This window comes from Triticum urartu, chromosome 2 (genome assembly GCF_003073215.2).
Source record: "Triticum urartu cultivar G1812 chromosome 2, Tu2.1, whole genome shotgun sequence".
NCBI lineage: Eukaryota > Viridiplantae > Streptophyta > Magnoliopsida > Poales > Poaceae > Triticum > Triticum urartu.
Genome location: NC_053023.1, coordinates 80,246,127 through 80,271,188, shown reverse-complemented (window position 1 = coordinate 80,271,188; position 25,062 = coordinate 80,246,127). Strand labels below are relative to the sequence as shown.

The window sequence follows — 25,062 nt, the reverse complement described above, 5'->3', positions numbered from 1 at the left end:
AGATTCGTAAGTATTTTGCAAATTTCTATGTCAATGCTCTGCACGGAGCTATTCTAGCTAATTGCTCACACTTTCAATATGTATCCAGATTGAGATTTAGAGTCATCTGGACCAGTGTCAAAATTTGCATCGACGTAACCCTTTACGACGAACCTTTTTGTCACCTCCATAATCGAGAAACATATCCTTATTCCACTAAGGATAATTTTGACCAATGTACAGTGATCTACTCCTAGATCACTATTGTACTCCCTTGCCAAACTCAGGGCAGGGTATACAATAGGTCTGGTACACAACATGGCATACTTTATAGAACCTATTGCTAAGGCATAGGGAATGACTTTCATTCTCTCTCTATCTTCTGCCGTGGTCGGGTTTTGAGTCTTACTCAACTTCACACCTTGTAACACAGGCAAGAACTCCTTCTTTGTCTATTCCATTTTGAACTACTTCAAAATCTTGTCAAGGTATGTACTCATTGAAAAACTTATCAAGCATCATGATCTATCTCTATAGATCTTGATGCTCAATATGTAAGCAGCTTCACCGAGGTCTTTCTTTGAAAAACTCCTTTCAAACATTCCTTTATGCTTTGCAGAATAATTCTACATTATCTCCGATCAACAATATGTCATTCACATATACTTATCAGAAATGTTGTAGTGCTCCCACTCACGTTCTTATAAATGCAGGCTTCACCGCAAGTCTGTATAAACTATATGCTTTGATCAACTTATCAAAGCGTATATTCCAACTCCGAGATGCTTGCACCAGTCCATAGATGGATCGCTGGAGCTTGCATATTTTGTTAGTACCTTTAGGATTGACAAAACCTTATGGTTGCATCATATACAACTCTTCTTTAATAAATCCATTAAGGAATGCAGTTTTGTTTATGCATTTGCCAGATTTCATAAAATGCGGCAATTGCTAACATGATTCGGACAGACTTAAGCATAGATACGAGTGAGAAACTCTCATCGTAGTCAACACCTTGAACTTGTCGAAAACCTTTTTGCGACAATTCTAGCTTTGTAGATAGTAACACTACTATCAGCGTCCGTCTTCCTCTTGAAGATCCATTTAATCTCAACGGCTTGCCGATCAATGGGCAAGTCAATTAAAGTCCATACTTTGTTCTCATACATGGATCTCATCTCTGATTTCATGACCTCAAGCCATTTCGCGGAATCTGGGCTCATCATCGCTTCCTCATAGTTCATAGGCTCGTCATGGTCAAGTAACATGACCTCCATAACAGGATTACCGTACCACTCTGGTGCGGATCTCACTCTGGTTTACCTACGAGGTTCAGTAGCAACTTGATCTGAAGTTACATGATCATCATCATTAGCTTCCTCACTAATTGGTGTAGTAGTCACAGGAACATATTTCTGTGATGAACTACTTTCCAATAAGGGAGCAGGTACAGTTACCTCATCAAGTTCTACTTTCCTCCCACTCACTTCTTCCGAGAGAAACTCCTTCTCTAGAAAGGATCCATTCTCAGCAATGAATATCTTGCCTTCGGATCTGTGATAGAAGGTGTACCCAACATTTTCTTTTGGGTATCCTATGAAGACGCACTTCTCCGATTTGGGTTTGAGCTTATCAGGTTAAAACTTTTTCACATAATCATTGCAACCTCAAACTTTAAGAAACGACAACTTAGGTTTCTTGCCAAACCATAGTTCATACGGTGTCGTCTCAACGGATTTAGTGGTGCCCTATTTAACGTGAATGTAGCTGTCTCTAATGCATAACCCCTAAACAATAGCGGTAAATCAGTAAGAGACGTCATAGATCTCACCATATCTAATAAAGCACGGTTACGATGTTCGGACACACCGTTACACTGTGGTGTTCCAGGTGGCGTGAGTAGTGAAACTATTTCACATTGTTTTAACTGAAGGCCAAACTCGTAACTCAAATATTTTACTTCTGCGGTCATATCGTAGAAACTTTTATTTTGTTACGATGATTCTCCACTTCACTCTGAAATTCTTTAAACTTTTCAAATGTTTCAAACTTGTGTTTCATCAAGTAGATATACTCATATCTGCTCAAATCATCTGTGAAGATCAGAAAATAATGATACCTGCCGCGAGCTTCAATATTCATCGGACCACATACATCAGTATGCATGATTTCCAACAAATTTGTTGCTTGCTGCATTGTTCCAGAGAACAGAGTCTTAGTCATCTTGCCCATGAGGCATGGTTCGCAAGCATCAACTGATTCATAATCAAGTGATTCCAAAAGTCCATCAGCATGGATTTTCTTCATGCGCTTTACACCAATATGACCTAAACGGCAGTGCCACAAATAAGTTGCACTATCATTATTAACTTTGCATCTTTTGGTTTCAATATTATGAATATGTGTATCACTACGATCGAGATCCAATGAACCATTTTCATTGTGTGTGTAACCATATATGTAAACAGAACAACAATTTATTCTCTTACTTAAATGAATAACCGTATTGCAATAAACATGATCAAATCATATTCATGCTCAATGCAAACACCAAATAACACTTATTTAGTTTCAACACTAATCCCGAAAGTATAGGGAGTGTGCGATGATGATCATATCAATCTTGGAACCACTTCCAACACACATCGTCACTTCACCCTTAAATAGTCTCTGTTCATTCTGCAACTCCCGTTTTGAGTTACTACTCTTAGCAACTGAATCAGTATCAAATACCGGGGGGTTGCTACGAACACTAGTAAAATACACATCAATAATCCGTATATCAAATATACCTTTGTTCACTTTGTCATCCTTCTTATCCGCCAAATACTTGGGGCAGTTCCGCTTCCAGTGACCAGTCCCTTTGCAGTAGAAGCACTTAGTCTCAGGCTTAGGACCAGACTTGGGCTTCTTCACTTGAGCAGCAACTTGCTTGCCGTTCTTCTTGAAGTTCCCCTTCTTTCCTTTGCCCTTTTCTTGAAACTAGTGTTCTTGTCAATCATCAACACTTGATATTTTTCTTGATTTCTACCTTCATTGATTTCAGCATTACGAAGAGCTTGGGAATCGTTTCCGTTATTCCTTGCATATCATAGTTCATCACAAAGTTCTACTAACTTGATGATGGTGACTAGAGAATTCTGTCAATCACTATCTTATCTGGAAGATTAACTCCCACTTGATTCAAGCGATTGTATTACCCAGACGATCTGAGCACATGCTCACTGCTTGAGCTATTCTCCTCCATCTTTTAGCTATAGAACTTGTTGGAGACTTCATATCTCTCAACTCGGGTATTTTCTTGAAATATTAACTTCAACTCCTGGAACATCTCATATGGTCCATGACGTTCAAAATGTCTTTGAAGTCCCGATTCTAAGCTGTTTAAGCATGGTGCACTAAACTATCAAGTAGTCATCATATTGAGCTAGCCAAACGTTCATAACGTCTGCATCTACTCCTGCAATAGGTTTGTCACCTAGCGGTGCATTAAGGACATAATTCTTCTATGCAGCAATGAGGATAATCCTCAGATCACGGATCTAATCCGCATCATTGCTACTAACATTTTTCAACATAGTTTTCTCTAGGAATATATAAAAAATTAAACGGGGAGCAATATCGCGAGCAATTGATCTACAACATAGATATGCTAATACTACCAGGACTAAGTTCATGATAAATTAAAGTTCAATTAATCATATTACTTAAGAACTCCCACTTAGACATCCCTCTAATCCTCTAAGTGATCACGTGATCCAAATCAACTAAACCATGTCTGATCATCACGTGAGATGGAGTAGTTTCAATGGTGAACATCACTATGTTGATCATATCTACTATATGATTCACGCTCGACCTTTCGGTCTCCGTGTTCCAAGGCCATATCTGTTATATGCTAGGCTCGTCAAGTTTAACCTGAGTATTCCGCGTGTGCAACTATTTTGCATCCGTTGTATTTGAACGTAGAGCCTATCACACCCCATCATCATGTGGTGTCTCAGCACGAAGAACTTTCACAACGGTGCATACTCAGGGAGAACACTTATATTTTGATAATTTAGTGAGGGGTCATCTTATAATGCTACCGTCAATCAAAGCAAGATAAGATGCATAAAAGATAAACATCACATGCAATTAATATAAGTGATATGATATGGCCATCATCATCTTGTGCTTGTGATCTCCATCTCCGAAGCACCTCCATGATCACCATCGTCACCGGCGCGACACCTTGATCTCCATCGTAGCATCGTTGTCGTTTCGCCAATCTTATGCTTCTATGACTATCGCTACCGCTTAGTGATAAAGTAAAGCATTACAGGGTGATTGCATTGCATACAATAAAGCGACAACCATATGGCTCCTGCCAGTTGCCGATAACTCGGTTACATAACATGATCATCTCTTACAATAAAATTTAGTATCATGTCTTGACCATATCACATCACAACATGCCCTGCAAAACAAGTTAGACGTCCTCTACTTTGTTGTTGCAAGTTTTACGTGGCTGCTACGGGCTTAGCAAGAACCGTTCTTACCTACGCATCAAAACCACAACGATAGTTTGTCAAGTTGTTGCTGTTTTAACCTTCGCAAGGACCGGGCGTAGCCACACTCGGTTCAACTAAAATTGGAGAAACTGACACCCGCCAGCCACCTGTGTGCAAAGCACGTCGGTAGAACCAGTCTCACGTAAGCGTACGCCTAATGTCGGTCCGGGCCGCTTCATCCAACAATACCGCCGAACCAAAGTGTGACATGCTGGTGAGCAGTATGACTTATATCGCCCACAACTCACTTGTGTTCTACTCGTGCATATTACATCAACGCATAAAACCTGGCTCAAATGCCACTGTTGGGGAACATAGTAATTTCAAAAAAAATTCCTACGCACACACAAGATCATGGTGATGCATAGCAACGAGAGGGGAGAGTGTTGTCTACATACCCTCGTAGACCGGCAACAGAAGTGTTGACACAACGTAGAGGAAGTAGTCGTACGTCTTCCCGATCCGACCGATCCAAGTACCGAACGTACGGCACCTCCGAGTTCCGCACACGTTCAACTTGGTGACGTCCCTCGAACTCCGATCCAGCCGAGTGTTGAGGGAGAGTTTCGTCAGCACGACGGCGTGATGATGGTGATGATGTTCTACCGACGCAGGGCTTCGCCGAAGCACCGCTACGATATGACCGAGGTGGAATATGGTGGAAGGGGGCACCGCACACGGCTAAGGAACGATCACGAAGATCAACTTGTGTGTCTTTGGGATGCCCCCTGCCCCCGTATATAAAGGAGTGGAGGAGGGGGAGGGCCGGCCCTCTCTATGGCGCGCCCTAGGGGCGTCCTACTCCCACCGGGAGTAGGATTCCCCCTTTCCTAGTAGAACTAGGAGCCCTTCCAAGTAGTAGGAGTAGGAGGGAAGGAAAGGGAAGGGAAAAGGAGAAGGAAGGAAGGGGGCGCCCCCCTCCCTAGTCCAATTCGGACCAGCCCATGGGGAGGGGTGCGGCCACCCTTTGAGGCCTTTCTCTCCTTTCCCGTATGGCCCATTAAGGCCCAATACGAATTCCCGTAACTCCCGAAAATACCCAAATCACTCGGAACCTTTCCGATGTCCGAATATAGTCGTCCAATATATCGATCTTTACATATCGACCATTTCGAGACTCCTCGTCATGTACTCGATCTCATCCGGGACTCCGAACTCCTTCGGTACATCAAAACACATAAACTCATAATATAACCATCATCGAACTTTAAGCGTGCGGACCCTACGGGTTCGAGAACTATGTAGACATGACCGAGACACGTCTCCGGTCAATAACCAATAGCGGAACCTAGATGCTCATATTGGCTCCTACATATTCTACGAAGATCTTTATCGGTCAAACCGCATAACAACATACGTTGTTCCCTTTGTCATCGGTAATGTTACTTGCCCGAGATTCGATCGTCGATATCTCAATACCTAGTTCAATCTCGTTACTGGCAAGTCTCTTTACTCGTTCCGTAATACATCATCCCGCAACTAACTCATTAGTTGCAATGCTTGCAAGGCTTATAGTGATGTGCATTACCGAGTGGGCCCAGAGATACCTCTCCGACAATCGGAGTGACAAATCCTAATCTCGAAATACGCCAACCCAACAAGTACCTTCGGAGACACCTGTACAGCACCTTTATAATCACCCAGTTACGTTGTGACGTTTGGTAGCACACAAAGTGTTCCTCCGGTAAACAGGAGTTGCATAATCTCATAGTCATAGGAACATGTATAAGTCATGAAGAAAGCAATAGCAATAAACTAAACGATCAAGTGCTATGCTAACGGAATGGGTCAAGTCAATCACATCATTCTCCTAATGATGTGATCCCGTTAATCAAATGACAACTCTTTGTCTATGGCTAGGAAACATGACCATCTTTGATCAACGAGCTAGTCAAGTAGAGGCATACTAGTGACACTCTGTTTGTCTATGTATTCACACATGTATCATGTTTCCGGTTAATACAATTCTAGCATGAATAATAAACATTTATCATGATATAAGGAAATAAATAATAACTTTATTATTGCCTCTAGGACATATTTCCTTCAGTTTCCTAGCTTGAATGATGCAAATAGAGAACTGAGCAACCAAGAAATGGTACGGTGAAGGCAGACCAAGGAGGGATACAAAAAGCCCTAACACGTCGTTGTTAGGTTGGACGGTTCCACCAATGCAATCATAAGAAAAGTGCCAGACAATTGAAATTCTCCAGCGATACACTAGACAACAACACATATCCGATACAAGAACCACTCAGAATAAGGGTGAATCCAGGGTTTGAGAGGAAGGAGAGGTGCACATGCAAATGCTAATAGGTAGCTATTCTGTTCTTCGGTCCCCTTCCTTTGTGAAAGGGTGGCTTCAAGTAGGTAGTCGTTGACGCTATCAGCTTCCCCCGTGTGTCGGGTTGTAGATCTGGGGAGCCGTCAGTCGTGCTTGGAGGGCTTTCCCTTGATCGGCTTGAGATGGTCCTTCCATGTCAGTCGCCGTGTTCTTGTGACCAAAATGTTGTAGCTTTGTCTTTGAAGGCAAAATTATGAAGCTCACAAACTTACCAAAATCGCTTTCTCGCTCGATCAAGCTCACTATTTGTGGCTTACTTCGCCTCATGACCCAATTTGTATCCTCTAAACATTCATGTGGATCAATAAAGATTTGGCAAACCCCTCAAAAAAAAACTTAGTGCTACCAAGTGGCTTTGGCGTTCAGTAAAGCTTTCAATACTAGTACATGCCAACAAGTAGGCAAGGGAATATGAACCAGCGTGTTTTTATAGTTTAGGCATGTGAGGCAGGAGAGATCGAAGGGGTCTGTACGCATGTGTAAGATAAAGAACTGACTCTACCTGTTGACAGGAGGCTCGGTTGTTTTCGTCGTCGTCACTAGCTACTGTGCACAAGTTCTCTCAGCCACTGTATGTTAGCGCTTGCGACCTGTCTGAATAGCTCACTGTCGATTAGGTACGGAAACAGCGACGGGTGGTTGCGGGGAAACAATTGCGAGATCCAGCCGGAATCAGCGTGTGGTTGCCGGGAAACTTCAGCGAGGCGGATTTTTGGTTTTGCGGGGAAATTTGCAACATTTGGACCAAATAAAAATACATCATCTGGCAAACCAACCTATGGTTGGATGGTTAGAGGGACTGTGCTACCTTCAGTCCACCAGGATTTAAGATTTGGTGCTCGCATTTTATTTATAAATTTATTTCAGGATTTCCGACAATACGCATTCAGTGGGAGGGGACGTTTCCGTCGACAACTCTACAAAAAAATATATCTACAAACGCACATGGTAACATGGAGGCTTAGGAATGAAAATAGGGGGAGGGAAGGGGCCCCCCGAATGAAGTTCAGGTGGGTGGTGTGGGTTGTGTGTGCGGTGGGGGGTAGAGGGGCAAAAACGATATATTTGACCTGTGGACGAAAAGAATTCACAAAGTGAACTGTTGTTGACGAAAAAAATCATCTAACTGACACTTTAATATAACGTCCGACAGTTAGACGCCACACTACACTGTGCAGCGTATGACTACCACACGCTACATGCTTGGTCAGCGTCGCATCGCGAACTGCTTAAACATTGCTAAGTCAGTGTAGCGCCTAGACACACTAGTGACCGCAACGTTCTTATCGTCGTTTGATTGTACTGGTGGCTGACGGGCTGCTCCTTTGCTCCAGCCTTTTCACCTATCCTATCATCACTTCATGAATCAAAGTGATCACAGCGAAGTGCTTGATTTTGTAGTACAAGAGAAAAACATGCATTTGCAGCGCCGCACACGTGACCAGACCAGAGACGGTCGGTTGGGAAACGAATCCATCAAACCACGACAAGAACGAGCGCGTCGGGTCGCACACTGCACTAGACATTAGTGCAGCCATCTTTGGCTCTTCGCTTAATTAATTAAATCAGCTCCAGCTGTTTTTCGTCAAAAAATTAGTTAGTGCAGCGCCTAAACACTCAGCCATTGCACACTAATTTAGTAATTTTTAGGCAGCCTGAAATGTGACGTAGCCAGGCGTGTAGCGCCTGTCAACCAGGCGCTGCATAATATGATATGACGTCTAATTGTTCAAAAATTTTCAAGGAGTTCATTTTGTGAATTCTTTTCATCCACAGGTCAAATTTGTCTGCCCATAGATGTAGGATTATTGCATCAATGGTGTCCTCTGATGTTGAAAAATCAGCCGACGAGTTGTGATTAGGAGTGAAATGACAGTCGTACAGCCAGTGCACTAAAACTGTAGCAAATCACAAAAGATATGCTCGGATGCATACGCCCATATCAGGTTTTAGTCAGGAAAGCTGAATGATGCACGCACCAGGCATTCAAACGGGGAAAACCGAGGCCAAACGTGTCATCTCTACAAAATTGTTACGGTTACACAAGATCACTCTCAATCTTCGTCGGTTAAAAAGGAGATGCGGTCCCTGTCCACCCTGTGCTTCCTGCTCTTGAGCTTGGGCAACGCCACCATCCACGAAGGGACCTCGCAGCCCGAAGATACCAGCACGTTGGCGATGTTCCGCAGGAAAGGCTTGTCCTCCTCAGTGAAGAACGTGATCGCCTCCCCTGATCTGCCTGCTCTTCCAGACCGTCCTAGAATATAACAATGGAAGGGATTTAGAAACTTATTGCAACGACGGTGTCCAGGCGGAAGAGAGCACAATATCTTTCTTACCTATTCTGTGAATGTAGGCAGACGCGGACTCAGGGAAATCATAGTTGATTACACAGTTGACACCTTTGAAATCCATTCCCCGCGCAAGAACCTCTGTTGCTATTAGCACCCAGCTTTTTCCAGCTCTCAAGTTGTCAACAGCATCTTGACGCTAAAAGCAAGGAAATACAGAATTCAGTCAGCGAGCCTGATGTCAACAGTATTAAACCAGTGATAACAGAAAGCTACAGGAACAGTAATCAAAATAAGTATCGGTAAATTATGCAAAAGTAATACCTGCTCTTCAGTAAGGTCTCCATGAATTACATCAACTCTAATGTCGTCATATACCAGCTCCCTGTAGAGCTCTTTTGCCCTCTCTTTGCTTTGAACAAAGACCAATACCGGAGGATTCAGAGACTGCAATTGAAGACAATACAACAACAGTAAGTTTCAAAACACACACACAGACTCCTTTTTAATAAGGACAATGTGCAGTTCAAGTGTTCGACATTTTAAGTACTTTGCACATAGTGAGTTTACAGCTACGAGCAACACAATAGGGCTTAGTTTTGCTACTTATATGTGGGTATGCATTAGGCTGCAGTCTGCTGGTTTGGCATGGCCAGTACATACCAGTTCTAAAACAACACAATGCATGGAAACCAGGAGAAAGAAACTGCGAGTGAAAGATCACACATACTTCTGCAAAGCTTTGGCGAAGAGCTATCAACTTCCCCCTCTCCGTTCCAGCAAAAATCAACCTTTGCTTGATCATTGAGGAAGCTGAATTCCTGCAAGTTGAAAATTACATTATGAAAATATCTCATGCAAAATAGATCTGCTAGTTCACAAGAATAGGATACTCACTTTCGTCCCACAATGATCCGAACAGCATCATGCATTATTGTACGTGCAAGAGCCTCTATTGTTTCAGGCAATGTGGCACTAAACAAAGAACGAATTATTGAAGGGTTTGAGCATGCTTTGACAATTGAATCAATTACTTCGACGAATCCAAGCTCAAAAAGTTTATCAGATTCATCCAACACAAGGTACTCCACCCTGCATGAGGCAGTTATGTGTTATTGCTGAACTTTGCGCAGATCTGAAAGAAAATGCTTAAGCAAAATGCAAATTCATGGCTCCTCGGTAAATCACATGACAACACAAATGACCAAGATGGTATGGAACAGAGAATAAATCAATAAAGGTAGCTGATTTGGTCTTGTTATGTTTTGATTCTGAAACAAATTCACTAGAAATGAACGTAATGCAGGTTATTCAGTATTTCTTGACAAATGAAATCACTTAACAGCCACAGTTTTTCTGATCAACTTAATTTCTTTTCATTTCGCTAAAATTTACCATTTGTAATGTAAGTACTATCTGTGTACCCATACAATCATTTAGTGTCGATGAAAATGTTATTAATTGGAACCCCAAGTAACAATTATGATCAAACAAAAAAAGGATCACAATATATCTGGAGTGCAATTAAAACATTATATTTATATCAAAATAATTGTAATATGCTAAATAGCTAAACAGAAAAAATCATAACATGATCACAGACCTACTTAAGTCAAGGTCTCTCTTTCGTATAGCATGGTCCAAACGAAGTGGGGTGGATACAAGGATGTCGCAGTGCATATCCTTGAAATTGCCATCTTGTGACAGATCTTTGGTCATTAGTTTGACACCAAACTTCCTCCCTTTTGCCAACTTCTTGCACTCTCTCGTAGTCTGTGCTGCCAATTCCCTTGTCGGGCAAAGAATAACAGCCTTCACACATCCTTTAGACCCTGGCTATTAGAACAATATACTCATCATAAAGCATGTCCAACAAATCTAAACAACATTACACAATACCATGAAGATTAATACCTTGATTTTCATAAGCATCGGGAGCAGGAATGCCAGTGTCTTGCCAGAGCCTGTAGGTGCACAAGCAAAGCACTCCCTGCCCTGAAGCAAGCAATACAAAATAATTAGTGTAAACAACTACGTATATTTTTCCATGCCAAGGGGACTAAGTCCAAAAGAGAGCAAACAATCACTCACTGAAAGAAGAATAGAAATGGCCTGCCTCTGGATAGGTGTAGGTTCTTGAAACCCAAGTTTTGACAAGTTCCCAACCAAATATGAATCACAGTCATACCTAGTGCACAAGTAAAAGAGGCTCAGCTTAACAGCTTCAAATGATTACTTAAAGACCTGATTTTGATGTTGCTGCAGTGCAGCATGTCAATAATCCACAGTGACAAAAATGCTAACCTTGAAACCAGTTCTTCAAAGCTCTCCAGTGGTGCTGGAACATTATGTCCCGAAATGTGGATGTCATACCTCTTCCGAAGAATGGCAGCTCTCTAGAAACAAACACAAAATATTAAAATACAACAGTTCAGTGGTTACAGTTTGCAAACAAACCAATCATAAGTCAAACTCTACCACTATTTTCAATTCAATCAAGACCGTGCTGGAATCATAACAAAACCACTTTGCTCACCAGATATTTACATATACAGAGCTTTGTGTTGCAAAATAACCTATAATGATTACTAATTCAGCTCAACAGAATTTTCTTACCAAAATAAAAACATATACTACTGAACCATGATTACGAACATTGGTGCATTGCAAAACACCGTTACCTCGATTTCCCTCTCTGCCTCCTTCCGCCGCCTCACGACGGCCGAGTCCTCGTCCTCCCTAACCTCAACCTCCACAGACTCCTCCGCAGCCTCCTTCGCCTCCGCCCCTTTGAACACGCTGAACCCCTCCACAGCATCTGCAGAAACAAACCCAACCGGACTCAAACCACGAGCGCAGCCACTCCAAGCACCAAACAGGCAGGAATCGAAGCCTCACCGGACGCGGAGGCGGCCCCGTCGGCGCGCTTCTTCTTCTTCTTGCTGTTCTTCTTCGCGTTGGCCTTGCTCTTGCGCTTCCGCTTCTTCTCCGGGCCCGGCGGCGCCGCGTCGGGGGTCGTGGGAGCGGGGGCAGCAGGCTGCGCGCCCGTCCGGAACCGTGCGATGTCCCCCGCGAAGCGCTTGCGGTCGAAGCGGGTGCCGGCGAACAGCGCCGACGAGAGGCTCGGCTTCTCCTCCATGGCTGGGTTTGGATTTCGCCGCCGCCGCCGCCGCCGCCGGGGAAACCTCCTCCTCCTCGTCTTAAACGTTAAACCCTAGCACGGACCCACGAGCAGCGAAATGAACCTGGTTTCCTTGCCTGGCCCCACATGTAAGCCAAAGAGCTTGGGCAGTTTCCACGATCAAAAATTAGACGGCTCAGATCTGACCACGGACGCCATCCGGCGCGTCGGTCGCCGTGGGCTCCACGCTGGCGCGCTTATCCGACCGTCTGCCCCACGTCTCAGCAAAGCAGTGAATGACAGGTGGGACCCACAGACCATGACCATGACCATTGCCGTCTGCTTCCGCTTCCGGTATGGTATCCAGTGCCTTGCCCACCTCGCCGTAATCCTTGCCCTAAAATAAAAATCCGTAGCTGCAGCTTCGCCGGAATCCCGCCCGCCGGCCCGCCGTCCGTTCCCGCGCGCCGGATCTGCCGCTCGCGGGACGATTTCTCCGCGCGAGATGTTGGTCCCGTGGGGAGGGGTCGGGTGCTGCCTCAGCGCCGCGGCGCTGTATCTCCTCGGGAGGAGCAGCGGGAGGTGAGGAATATTTTTTTTTGTATAGAGAGAAATCGTTTCCTTCTTGGCGATTTCTGGGGTGCTGATTGGTGGTGGCTTTGCTGCTGACTCAGGGACGCGGAGGTGCTGCGATCGGTGGCGAGGACCGGCAGCCTGAAGGATTTGGGTGGGTGAGCTAGGGTTTGGTCTGTCACTCTGTTGTAGGTTGTTTGATTGGCTTCAGGAGTAGCAATTACTTGAGCTCTAGTTTTCGGCGGGTGCTACTGCTCTGAGCTAATCTGATCCTAGCCTCCCATGTCGGTGATTTGGTTTGCAGCTCGTGGTGATATTTTGTGCATCTGTTGGTAAAATGGCACTTCCTCCGATCCAAAAAAGTGCCGTGGCTTTAGTTCAGCTTTAGTTCAAACCTGAACTAAAGCCACGACACTTATTTTTTTTTGCATCGGAGGGAGTACCTGGTTTGGATCATTGGTGGTTTCTTTGGGTTTGTAGGTAGATAAGTACTACCTCTGTCCTGAAATGTAAGACGTTTTTGCAGTTCAAATTGACCACTGTCGCCAGTGGTGGAGCCAGGAAATTTTCATTGGGCGTTTACACTTAACAACTTCTTCTTTTAATATCAACGGCAATATTTGTCCAGAGGCACTATATATGCTTAAGAAAGCCTCATGTTATCATAAGTTCAGTAGATAAATTGAAATTGACAATTTTCAAAATTAAATTGATTGCCTAAATTTGTTGGGGGTGCACAACAGTGAAGACAACCCAAATTAGCAAGTATCAGCTAGCAAGGGAGCTAGTAATTAAATTTTTTATCCTTACCCTTGCATGAACTCACTGAGATATACTAACGTAGGCATTGGTTGCTAGTGCTTACTACCTGCCACCGTCCTGTCGCCCTCAGCGGCTGGCACCATGGCCCTGCCCATTGCTGCAGTGTTGCTGCCCAGCTGCCGTGCGGCCGACTGACCAGCCGCTGGAAACCGTGAATGTGCACTGCGCTTCGCCCCCGCATTGCTCGCCCAGCCGCCGTGTCACCTGCTCAGCTTGCTTCCTGCTTGCCTGCTGTGACTGCCTCCCTTTGCCCGTTGCCATGTCCGCTGGCCGCCGTGGCTCCGTTTTCAGGTTCAGAGCAGGCATCAGGTGAGAATGTGAGGCTGTTTGAGCAAGAGAAACATGGGAAGGTCCCAATAGTTTTTTCCATTGATGGCTTGATCACCTCTGTGCTGCTCGGAAGAAGCAGGACATAGACACATGTAGCAGGTCCTGGGTCTAGCCGGTGCAGGCCTGCGTTTTTAGACCGAGTTTTGCTTTATGTAGGCTTTTGCTAATTTTCATTGGGCCGCCGAACTACTCTGGATGTTTTTGGCAAATGAGCTGGCTGGTCATGACTCGTGAGACCAACATGAATACCTGCTGGCTCCGCCCATGTTTGTCACCACTGTCTCCACGGCAGCATAATTTGTTCTTCTGCAAAATCCAAGAGTGCTGGATTTATCTTGTTGGCTTTAAACAAAGTTCAAAAAAGCGATTGGCGCAATTCCTAGTTTTGCCTCTGTCTAGTGCCTATATCGCCTAAGTGCATGCTTAGCATGAATACGAGCTAGGTGTTCTGCTGACGCACAAGCGCATAGGCATGCCTAGTGTGATTAAGCGCTAAGCGTACTGCTTTTGCCCAGCACCTAGGCATTCAAAAGCGCACATCTAGGCTTGCCTTTTTTAACTATGGCTTTAATATGGTTAAAGTCCAGCATTTACTTCAGATATGGTCAAGAGCTAGACCTTTCTTATCAGCATGCTTTACATGTGATATATACTTTCTACGGAGATTATCATTTGGTATACTTGGTTAAATACGCAAAAAGGGGATATGTTTTAACATTTCTTCTCTCTCTTGAACAGCTGCTATCTTGGACACTGCAAGTAAAGTCCTGCCACTTGTAGTGGCGGTTTCTGGGCGAGTTAGTTCAGATACACCACTTATATGCCAACAAAGTGGTATGAGAGGTGTAATAGTCGAGGAAACGGTAGCTACTGATTTGTTGTTTCTGTTATTAGTAGATGGGTTTGTTGTTGGTAATTGTGGCACTATGCTAACTTTTTGTTCTTTGTAGGCAGAGCAACACTTCCTGAAGCACAATGATGCTGGATCCTGGATTCAAGATTCTGCTGTGATGCTTTCTGTTAGCAAAGAGGTTCCATGGTACCTGGTAATGTGTTCTAGTTTTTTTGTTGTTGCTCTGTCAATACATGCAGTTTAATTTAGCCTTAGTTTGATTATTCCTATTATGTGTCCAAACTTGGAATTATCTAGAAGTTTATTTCTGCAAAGCTTGGGTTATAACCTCCCTCTGTTTGTACTCTGGAGTCTAGACTACCTTCTCTGTTTGTAGACCAGATTTATAGCAAAGAAGAGCATATGCATCCCTACCTGCTAAGATAGTGCTATAGGTGAGAAAATGTGTTAGAATGAATGGCCAAAACTGTGGGCATGGTTGCTAAGTCTAGTATATATAGCACAAAACTAAGCTTGGCTGGTGATGTTAAATCATCTATTCTTCACGGATAAAACGAAACTGTAAAATATTTGGTATCAATTAGCACCTATATGCGGTCCTATGTGCTTGGATGGCTCATGGCGAGAGCAGCTAACAGTATTATTTTGAAAAAAAACGTGCACTCAGTACCCACTTTAGCCGTTAAATCCTTAGCTTAGGCATTGTTAATGTATTGATGATATGCCTATACTTGTTTAACAGAAGAATATGCATAAGCTTAAACCACACGAAGTTGTTATATAAACGTAAACGAAGTGACTGCTCATAAAAGAAAGATAAATTGTAGTTCTAAATTCACTATTTGTTTTTCTAGTTTGATAATATCTTGTGATTTTGTGATACCTTGCAAGTTCAGTTCTTCTCTAACATATAATTCATCGCCAGGATGATGGCACTGGGCGTGTCTATATTGTTGGCGCTCGTTCTGCGGCAGGGTTAATTTTAACTGTTGCCAGTGAGGTTTTTGAGGAGTCAGGGCGGACTCTTGTACGTGGAACTCTGGATTATTTACAAGGACTGAAGGTTTGTCTAATCACGTTTTGAGCAAGACCAATGCTTATAGGATTGCTATTCATAATTTAGCATTAATCATTGTAGATGCTCGGAGTAAAGCGAACTGAAAGGGTTCTTCCAACTGGAACTTCATTGACTGTTGTTGGTGAGGTAATAACCGTAGATTTCATTGAGTTTCAAGGTACTGTGAATTTTTGTTGACATAACTAAATGTTTAGTCCCTTACTTTTGTTCTGCATTCTTATGCTGTATGACCAGGCCATTAAAGATGATGTTGGAACTATTCGGATTCAGCGGCCACACAAAGGACCATTTTATGCATCTCCAAAAAGCATCGATCAACTTATCTTGAATCTCGGGAAATGGGCCAAGTAGGGAGATTATGTACAACATTCTGTGTCTTTGTTTAGGGATCTTGCTGCTAATTGCATGTCTTTGTACAACAGGTTATACCAACTTGCTTCCATGGGCTTTGCAGCTTTTGGTGTATTTCTTCTTGCTAAGCGTGCACTTGATCATTTTCTACAAAGAAAGCGCCAGCGTGAATTTCACAAGAAGTATGGACAAACATCAGTTTCTTTTATTTAGAATGATTAACAGGGGAGGTTCCTTGGAAAGCAATCTCGTTCTTTTTCTGTTCAATTGTTCAGGGGGTTCATTCATCTGTGCTTGACATCATTAGAATTATGCCCCTTTTTATCTTGATCACCGAGTAGTATTTTGATGTCTTGCAAAAACTGCATTGTTCACCTGCAGCTAATATATTTCTCTAAAGATCACATGCAGTTGAAAAAAATGACTGAAGACGCTGTATGTGAAATGTTTTACTCATGGAACTATTTTTATTTTCAGTCAGTACCACAAATTAGCAATCATGCATGGGACTGAATACCAAGATACTTTGGAAGCACCAAACATTTTCTTAATTTGGAATTTCAGAACATTGGTGTTATGTAAACTTATGTATTCATTTTGTACATACAGGGCTCGTGCTGCTGCAGCACAAAGGCAGGCTAGGGACGCTGAAGGTGATTTTCTTATAGATTGATTAGTCTCTCTTGTAAATACTAGTTCCTGTCTTATGATATCTTTTACTATTATTATATGAAGGAGGCAATGGCACATCAGACGGAGAGCCTAAGAAGGATCAATTGGTATTAGAAATATGTGTCATATGCCTTGAACAGGAGTATAATGCAGTTTTTGTGCCGTAAGTACCTTATTTTATACTCACATTTCATCATATGATTTTACATGTTAATAATGAAGCTGTTTCTTGTTTGACATTTTCATTGTGGATAATCCTGAGCATATATGTAGTAAACATCTGTACTGTTTACTGTTTCATTTTGGTCAAGAACTGGACCTTGACCAGTTGGCTAGAGGCACCTGGGTGTGAGTGCAGCCTGCTCGTTTGAGCTTCTGTGCTCCACACAGGGTGCCTCATGGTTGTCTCCCCCTATTTAAAAAGCCACAGGGATTGCATGTGGGTCTATTTTTTTGGTGGAATGTTTTTTTTGTGTTTAATACCTTGCATTTAACTTGCCTACCACTCTAAATGATTAAGCATGTTAGTAAACATGATATTAAGTTATGCATTTAATTTTATCTGGAATTTAATAAACCATGGGTTGTTTTGCCTTTGACATTCCAGGCTTCATTTAGCATTTTTTTTAGCTCTGTTCATTACGAAGATGTTTTTCTCCTGAATCATCTCCACCTATGCTTGTTGATAAGCATCTTTCCCTGTTACCTATGCCCGTATTATATTGTTGCCACCAAAATGTTCATGAGTGAGTCATAACCGACCATTATGCAGGTGTGGCCACATGTGTTGCTGTATGAACTGCTCTTCTCACGTAACAAACTGTCCACTCTGCCGACGAAGAATAGACCAAGCTGTCAGAACATTCCGTCACTGATGGCACTGCATGGTGCAAGATCCTGCGCCTGATAACACCAGGTGAACCACATCTTTCAAAACCACCTGATACTTCAAGTTCTGATCGCCGTGGCTGCCAGTGTGTGCCGATATCTGGAACGCGGAACTGAGCTGGAGCTTGTGAATTGGAGTTTTGCTTCACTGTCGAAACTTCACGGTACGCGGTGCCAGTTGCTGATCTTCCTTGTACTTTACAGTTGTGTACAGAGTGTTCTTGTGTAGCGCCTTGTTTCTAACAGCGCTCTGATTGACAGCATGGATGCTTAGTAGTAGTATTTACTGGTGGATCGATTGATTCTATCCAATGGAAATGCTATGTTGTTTGACATTGTAAAGGATAATCATTTCTTCTGATATATATTGGACACCGTCTGTTTTGATGTTCTTGTGTGCTCGCTGCTCGTTTGATTTTGTCTAGCCACATAAGAAAAAAATATGTAAAAATGTCGGTGCTTTCTCAAGCTTGCTTTCTTGTATGCATAAACTCGGTACTGTTATCAACGGTCAAGATTCTTGACAACTTTTTTTTTTGATGAGAAGGATTAGGGCAAATCCAACGGTGCCTCTCGAGTATCTCTCCTGTATCGCATATGGAGACGCTTGTAAAAGGATTTTCCCTTGAATTTTCTTCAACTCCAGCAGCTCTCCTTCAACATTGTGCCATGGTTAAGATCGAATTAGATTGAGCGTTCAAAAGAGTTCGCTGTGGCTACAGGCTTACAGGCTTTGGTGCATCAGGGATTGGGATTACCACCATTGCCAAACAACCTCACGGGCAAATCCTAATCCAAAGCCCATACCCTCACACACCGCGTGGCGACGTGGATGAGGACATGAGGTACATCGGGAATAGCCGGTCTGTAGAGTGAAGACTCCCAGTCCCAGCTGCGCGTGTAACCCTAGTCCGGTACTCCTCCCCCCTCCCCTGCCCTGGATTCCCAATCCCAATCCCATCTGCCCCCGCCGCCCCGCCCCCGCCCCCGCCGTCTCTCCGAGCCACCGCCTGCTCCGCCGCCCGTCAGGTATCACCCCCGTCCCCTCCCTCACTCCTCAGACAGACGACGGCGTCTGAAACACTATAACACTTTCTTCCGCCGCGGGTTCGTACCGATCTCTTCCGCGTCCTGCTTCAGATTACCTCTCCGGTCTCCGCTCGCACCCTAGAGCTCGCCGTCACATCTCATCTCATTGCGGCGCGCAATCCGTCCTCCACCTACGGGTCTGCATCCACTTCGCAGCACTCAGTGATTCCACATTGCTCTGCTCTGCTGTGTGACTAGCGATCCACGTTTGTTTCCACAAGTTCATCACTCTGCTGCACATCAATCAGTCAAATTAAGTTTCTCGTCTTTCATGTATGTTGTAGTGATGGATCAGGGCGAGGGCTCCGCTAGGATCGTGCGAGGCAGAGGCAGGAACAAGAGGAAGTGGACAATGGACGAGGACGAGGAGCTGGTCAGGGCCCTCTGCGAGGTGTCCACCGACCCCAGGTTCAGGGCCGAAGGAGGGGGCTTCAAGAACTGCTACACCCAGGGGATAGAGAGCCTGCTCGCGCAGCGGCTGCCCGGCCGCGGCATAAAAGCCAGCCCTCACATCGACTCCCGGCTCAAGGTGCTCAAGCGCAAGTTCCACGCGATCAAGGAGATGCTCGCGTCGCCGGGGTTCTCCTGGGACGGCTCCAGGAAGGTCTTCCGGTGCGAGAAGCAGCGATACGACGAGTACTGCAAAGTGAGCCGGTTTTAGTTGGTGTTGTTGGCATTGTGAGTCTTTCTTTTGTGATGTGTCTTTGTAGTTTGCACTGACTTGTTTCGCCTCTGCAGGATAATCCTAGAGCCAGGGGGATGTACGGTGTTCCATTTCCGCATTTCGATGTATTTGATGCGGTGTATGGCAAGGATAGAGCCGCTAGGGAAGTGGTGGAAGTGTCCGAGGAAGTAACCGCCGACATGGAGAATGGGAATACGAGTGAAGCGGAGGAAGATCGGACGTCCAATGGACCGTCCGGCCGATCCTTGGATGCTACATCAACCTATAAAAAACAGGAGAGATGTAAGAATGGCGGTAAAAGGAAGAGGACTGAATCAAATTGCCTGTCTCCAGACACGTTGAAGGATGTGCGTGGTCACTATCAACGCGCCAGCCAGCATGTCGACACGATGGCAGAAGCGATGGAGCTGTTCAAGGATGTGCACCGTCACTTCCAGAGTGTTGTTCAGCATGCCGGTGCAATGGCAGCGGCAATGGAGGCGTTCAAGGATGCACACGATCAGTTTCAGAGTGTTGTTCAGAATGTGAGCACCGCCGCAACAGCCATGGAGCAGTTCAAGGATGCACATGATCAGTTTCGAAGTATCACCCAGAATGGCAGCGCAACTGAAGCAGTTATTGAGCCTCATGCTGATCTGCGAGAAAGATTGTCGCCTGAGGTGCCCCAACAGGATGCCAGGGTAAGAGCCATTGCCGAGATGCAAAAGCTTGGGTTTACCGGAAGCGAAGTGGTCAGCGCTGCGAGTGTTTTCGCAAAGGAACCGGACCAAATGGGCATGTTTTTAGCACTCCCCGAAATCTACAGGAGGGAGTACATACTCAAGATGCTCAATGGTATGTTTACTGATCCTCGAATCTTGTATGGGCGCATTGCACTTCATTATAAGAAATGTTTAAGGCTTGGTTATTCTGAATGTCCGTGTCCAACATTGGCATTTTGGATACAATAAAGCAGAACCTGTAGCCTACATTCCTATGAATTAGACAATTAGTATATCGATTTTGGAAATAGATGAGCTATTAGCTTTTGTTCTAGGCCTGCATATTTATTCATGTTTGTCAATGAACATTCCTTTTACTAGTATTTAAGGACAATTATCAATCTCTGTACAAGCTCATGCCTTGGAACTGCTGAACAACTACCATAAGCAACATTCGTGCTAGTTTCTACTATGACGGTATCTGTGTATGTGTATGCTATCAGCAAGAACACACTCTGTCTTGCTTGTTCTTAAGCGTAGATAGCATCGTCACCCGCTTGCACGGATTTAAAACGTGCCATCTGATAACTCTGTGCTTGTCTAGAAGGGGTTAAATGGCATGTGTCTGTTTGTCAAGACTCTCATTCTGTGCATAGGGTTTTTCCTCGTTTTGTTTATATTTTCTGCCAATCTTATTGTTCAGACATAACATAATCAAATGATCTGAAATGTTATGCTTTGTCCAGTGAAGCTGATTCATGTCTCATCCCCTTCTTCAGGTGGGCAATCTCTCCATTTTTAGCTTAAAGCGACATGGGAGGAGAGAAGCTCTAGAAGTTCTAATTCAGCCTAGTTGCAGCAATGGCAGTTGAAATTTTGGTACTAGTACATTTGTAAATGGTTATATATCTAGCGTCCCTCTGAAGTGTTCTAATGCGCTGTGTTAGTGAGAGTAGCCTTGGCATTCCTTTCCTTGCACCGGACTCGGTGGAAAATTGTACGGCCAAAGGGTAATGGGCAACCTGTCCGATTCCAACAGCATTCCGAACGACTCTGACGTCACATTCTGAGCAAAACAACAGCCACCTAAAACTGTGGTTCGTCAGACACGTAGCGAGGAAATGAAATGGTTTACAATGGAGCCCAAGAAAATTACTCTCTCTTTCTAAAAAGAACTGTTCAGTATCCTGATGTTTTTCTTTTAGGAAGTCATACTGGTAGCTTGAGCTAATTGTGTCACTTGCTTTGTCAAGAAAGTTCACACAATGCCGCTAGAAAACAACAAAGCCTTGCAATATATAAGCTCGATGATCTCAAGTTACTCAATATATTTTGAGATGCAACTAATCAGGATTTCAACCTCAAACTGTGTAGGAACTTGCTAAATACCATACAAACAAACTGGTGAATTCACACAGGCAAGAAATTATGTCATGAATGCGCGCATGGAGAGCACAAAAGGCATCAGTTGAAAGGAAACCGTAGAAAAAAAACGTCGCAATTAACTGAAAGGATAATGATGCCGATGTTATAGAATCATCATTGCCAGTTTAACATCAATTTGCTGACATCAAATATCCACAAATACCAACAAAAGGGAACTGGAAATGAACTGAGTCTTTCTCTGACAATATTATTTGCATACGAAGAAGACGTCATAGCTTGGACGGTATCCCTGCCATGCCGCGGCGTACTGAGATACTAGCAAAACCCACAGAATTTCACTCCTTTTTCCCAATCCCGTTAGACATGTTGTAGATCCCACGACCCTGTTTGTTAGCCACGATACATGTCAATGACTGAGCGGACGCAATATCAAAGAGCACAAGTAACCAAGGCATCAGATGAGATTTTCAACTTACAATCATGAACAAGCTGGTGCCAGCAAGCGCAAGGGGAATGGCAACGGAGGTGACCACATCATAGCGGCCTTTAAGGTGGATATGCTTGCTCAGCTTCTGGAAATACTGCTGCTTCTGAACGAGCTTCTCGCGTGGGTAAAATGGTGCTTCTTCTAGCGTCATCCTGCATACAAAAACTACTCTTTCAATCCTAACCCTTAGATGGAAGAGCAATTGCCATAGATAGTTCTATAGTAGTATAATAATTGCATTACAGCTGTAAGCATCTTAAGATTCAGCAACAACAAACTTTGAATTCATGAAACTGATCCAACTCCAGATGCAGGTTTCTAACAGTTGTTCAGCTACTCTCATCAGCAACTACCGAAATGGGGAATGATTACTTAATGTACAATCCACTACGTTACTTCATCTACCAGGCATTTTGAGTCCAAGGATTCTTTCTGAGCAGCTCAACGTACTTGAATTTAGCACATTAACACAACATTTCAATGATAAGCAAATTCAAAGTATTGTATATCTTCTACCAGTAACATGACACTTTCTAGGCTATCATTGATCGTGACCAGTACCTCCCGCATACCAGCGAATCAGGAACCCAAAAAATTCATGTGCGTTCACCACGTTACAGCAGATCTAATAATAAACCAAAGAGATATCGATGAACTCGCACAGCATTACTAACCTAGCAACAACATAATGCTTCCAAAGAAAGGAATTTCAAACAGATAACCCAATCTCAACCTAGGCTAAACAAACGCCAGTAGACCACATCGGACCGAGACCCAGGCCCGAGGAGACAACCACCCATCCTAAAGCGCAAGAGCATACTCATCGAAATGTCCGCGCCGCCAGGCGAATCTCCCGGGCCAGTAAAACGCATCGAGGAGGTCACCGGCGCGTCGCGGACCAACGACTAGACCCCCCACGCATACTCGTGAATCTAAGAAATCGCACGAACGCGTACGACGGCTCGTTCGCCTGACGTCGCGTCGAGGACGCGGGGGCCCTCGTCCCCTCGTGCTGGGTTACGAGAGATCGTGGGGAGATCGGGGTAGGAGGGGAGAAGGGAGATCGCCGCTTACCTGGCTGGCTGGGGCGCGCGGGGGACGGGAAGCGACGGGGAGGCCGGCGGCGGCGGGTGGATCTGGAGGCTGGGGATTGGGGGTAGCGTTGTGACCTGGAAGGGAGGAGGAAGGGAAGGGAAGAAGGGGTCGAGCGGGTGCCGGGGGTTGTTGGGTCAGTTGGGCCTCTTCGTCGGCCCATCAAAGGGCCTGGGAATTTATGGTGGGTCGTAAAGAATGCATGGAGTTTTTCTTTTCTTTTTAAAGAATGCAAGGATTTTTTGCTTTCTTTTCTTTCCTTTTTCAAGACAAATACTTATATTTCAATGCTTAACCTTGGGGATTACAATCGTTTTCATACAGAAAATCAATCTCATGGGGGCCTGCTCTCAGCCACACATCAATTCGCATGTTATGCTGACCTAAATCGAGCAAGACAGTGGGTAACACTGTTACCAGCAATGACACGCTATACCAATGTAATACTCCCTCCGTCCCATAATATAAGAACGTTTTTGCCACTACACTAGTGACAAAAACGTTCTTATATTATGGATCGGAGGGAGTAGTTGTCTATCTTGCTGAAGAAGACTCTTTATCTCGCCGACGATGGAGGCATTCGGGGATAGATTCGCGTCCAGCTTCTTGATCATTTAGCAGCCACCTCGGAGTCGGTTTCGACAATTAATGGTTTTGTGCTCGAGTCGTAGTCCAAGGCAATACATGCATCCAGCTCTACCTCTAGCAGGCTATTGCAAGTGTGCATGTGACAACCATTATCGTATGTGACCACTATTTGTTTCTTGCCCCATTTATCCTATGTGACCACCATTTTCCCTCGACCAATATTCCCGGTGGGGTTCTGTTGTATGCACAAGAGGGACTCGATGTCACTGCATAAAATTTGGTTGGAGGATTCCACAGTCGGCGGTTGCTTGTGATGGTCGATCTCATTTCTCACATGTTGTATCCTCCAGAGCGTCATTGGCAAAGGGAGACGCTCTTGTTCATCGCAGTTGTCCATCAGGTGGACCAACCAGTCTGCCCCAATGTTGATAACGTCTTTGACATTTGTCATATGAAATTCTTTCCTCATAGCTCGCCATAGTTGGACAGCTAGAGGGCATATACAAAAAGCATAGAGTGTACCCTCTTGGCTCATTTCACATAGTAAGCACTAGATCTTGCAAGCTTGTGAATCACTTGATTCTCCATCATAACCAACGAATTTGTTGCGAGTTTCCAAGCAAAAGCTTCTGCTTTCTTTTTCCTAGCTACTAGAATGTTTCAGTTTGCTAGGTTGTTTTTTCATGTTCATAGATTCAGCAGGCGGTTAAAGGTCAATGAAACTTCACTTGCATCCTAAGCTCATACTCCATTTTCCCTCGCGCTAGTGTTTTTCTCCTCTCGGCGGTGACAACCGACGTAGGTAGTGGCGGAGCTACATAGGGGCAAAAACCGGGTTATGGCCCGCCCAACCTAGGAAGAAACCAGTGAAGAGTGTGGGACGAACTAGGTTATTAGGACAATTTTTGCGTGCTTTCCAGTATTTTAGCTCTTCTAATTGAAATTATTATCTCAAAAAAATGTAACTAAAACTTTTGGTTCCCTAAAAGAAATCCAACTGAATATTTAGCTCAAACCGGGTAGGAGCTCTGCCATGCGACATAAAAGTGAACCCTGTTTTTATATCAATACCAATGCAAGTGATTAGTGTTTTTATTTGTCTTTTTGTCACTTTTTCACTACTAGTGGCTAACGCATGGTCCTCTCTTGGTCAGTGACGCGACTTTGCCACCATTTTAT

The 25,062-nt window shown here is 44.2% G+C and overlaps 4 protein-coding genes across 5 annotated transcripts; 2 read left to right on the top strand and 2 right to left on the bottom strand.

Moving 5' to 3' along the window:
* Window positions 1-8,685: 8,685 nt before the first annotated feature.
* LOC125535965 (DEAD-box ATP-dependent RNA helicase 57-like) lies at window positions 8,686-12,407 on the bottom strand. The gene is made up of 11 exons (XM_048699046.1): window positions 12,066-12,407; window positions 11,849-11,985; window positions 11,472-11,563; window positions 11,259-11,355; window positions 11,082-11,162; window positions 10,771-11,003; window positions 10,065-10,259; window positions 9,898-9,988; window positions 9,492-9,614; window positions 9,216-9,366; window positions 8,686-9,133 (listed from the first exon to the last, which is right to left on the bottom strand). Exons 1-11 carry the CDS (start codon window positions 12,304-12,306, stop codon window positions 8,931-8,933), a joined length of 1,644 nt encoding a protein of 547 aa, XP_048555003.1. The 5' UTR covers window positions 12,307-12,407; the 3' UTR covers window positions 8,686-8,930.
* Window positions 12,408-12,631: 224 nt separating this feature from the next.
* On the top strand, window positions 12,632-18,242 carry LOC125535967 (E3 ubiquitin-protein ligase SP1-like). Its single transcript, XM_048699049.1, has 11 exons — window positions 12,632-12,870; window positions 12,963-13,015; window positions 14,752-14,876; window positions 14,964-15,059; window positions 15,792-15,929; window positions 16,005-16,070; window positions 16,179-16,291; window positions 16,367-16,477; window positions 16,905-16,948; window positions 17,031-17,130; window positions 17,740-18,242. Exons 1-11 carry the CDS (start codon window positions 12,794-12,796, stop codon window positions 17,840-17,842), a joined length of 1,026 nt encoding a protein of 341 aa, XP_048555006.1. The 5' UTR covers window positions 12,632-12,793; the 3' UTR covers window positions 17,843-18,242.
* A 144-nt stretch (window positions 18,243-18,386) lies between these two features.
* Window positions 18,387-21,931, top strand: LOC125535966. Of its 2 annotated transcripts, XM_048699048.1 has the most exons (5): window positions 18,387-18,884; window positions 18,996-19,081; window positions 19,229-19,590; window positions 19,683-20,463; window positions 21,110-21,931. In XM_048699048.1, the coding sequence occupies exons 3-5, from the start codon at window positions 19,231-19,233 to the stop codon at window positions 21,130-21,132; spliced, it is 1,164 nt and encodes a 387-aa protein (XP_048555005.1). In that variant the 5' UTR covers window positions 18,387-18,884; window positions 18,996-19,081; window positions 19,229-19,230; the 3' UTR covers window positions 21,133-21,931. The 2 variants fall into 2 exon arrangements, with proteins under 2 accessions (XP_048555005.1, XP_048555004.1); XM_048699047.1 differs by lacking the exon at window positions 18,996-19,081.
* LOC125535969 lies at window positions 21,832-23,433 on the bottom strand. The gene is made up of 3 exons (XM_048699050.1): window positions 23,278-23,433; window positions 22,193-22,355; window positions 21,832-22,099 (listed from the first exon to the last, which is right to left on the bottom strand). Exons 2-3 carry the CDS (start codon window positions 22,352-22,354, stop codon window positions 22,052-22,054), a joined length of 210 nt encoding a protein of 69 aa, XP_048555007.1. The 5' UTR covers window position 22,355; window positions 23,278-23,433; the 3' UTR covers window positions 21,832-22,051.
* Window positions 23,434-25,062: the final 1,629 nt, after the last annotated feature.

What these genes read in the sequence shown, in the direction of transcription:
- LOC125535965 (XM_048699046.1), bottom strand. Translation starts at nt 12,306, where the DNA reads ATGGAGGAGAAGCCGAGCCTCTCGTCGGCGCTGTTCGCCGGCACCCGC. An exon ending in CGGGGCCGCCTCCGCGTCCG is followed by an intron (nt 11,986 to 12,065) that starts GTGAGGCTTCGA and finishes TTGTTTCTGCAG; the next exon opens with ATGCTGTGGAGGGGTTCAGC. An exon ending in GAGACCTTACTGAAGAGCAG is followed by an intron (nt 9,367 to 9,491) that starts GTATTACTTTTG and finishes CCTTGCTTTTAG; the next exon opens with CGTCAAGATGCTGTTGACAA.
- LOC125535967 (XM_048699049.1), top strand. Translation starts at nt 12,794, where the DNA reads ATGTTGGTCCCGTGGGGAGGGGTCGGGTGCTGCCTCAGCGCCGCGGCG. An exon ending in CAGCGTGAATTTCACAAGAA is followed by an intron (nt 16,478 to 16,904) that starts GTATGGACAAAC and finishes TTGTACATACAG; the next exon opens with GGCTCGTGCTGCTGCAGCAC. An exon ending in GCAGGCTAGGGACGCTGAAG is followed by an intron (nt 16,949 to 17,030) that starts GTGATTTTCTTA and finishes TATTATATGAAG; the next exon opens with GAGGCAATGGCACATCAGAC.
- LOC125535966 (XM_048699047.1), top strand. Translation starts at nt 19,231, where the DNA reads ATGGATCAGGGCGAGGGCTCCGCTAGGATCGTGCGAGGCAGAGGCAGG. An exon ending in GATACGACGAGTACTGCAAA is followed by an intron (nt 19,591 to 19,682) that starts GTGAGCCGGTTT and finishes TCGCCTCTGCAG; the next exon opens with GATAATCCTAGAGCCAGGGG. An exon ending in CATACTCAAGATGCTCAATG is followed by an intron (nt 20,464 to 21,109) that starts GTATGTTTACTG and finishes CCCCTTCTTCAG; the next exon opens with GTGGGCAATCTCTCCATTTT.
- LOC125535969 (XM_048699050.1), bottom strand. Translation starts at nt 22,354, where the DNA reads ATGACGCTAGAAGAAGCACCATTTTACCCACGCGAGAAGCTCGTTCAG. An exon ending in GCACCAGCTTGTTCATGATT is followed by an intron (nt 22,100 to 22,192) that starts GTAAGTTGAAAA and finishes GCTAACAAACAG; the next exon opens with GGTCGTGGGATCTACAACAT.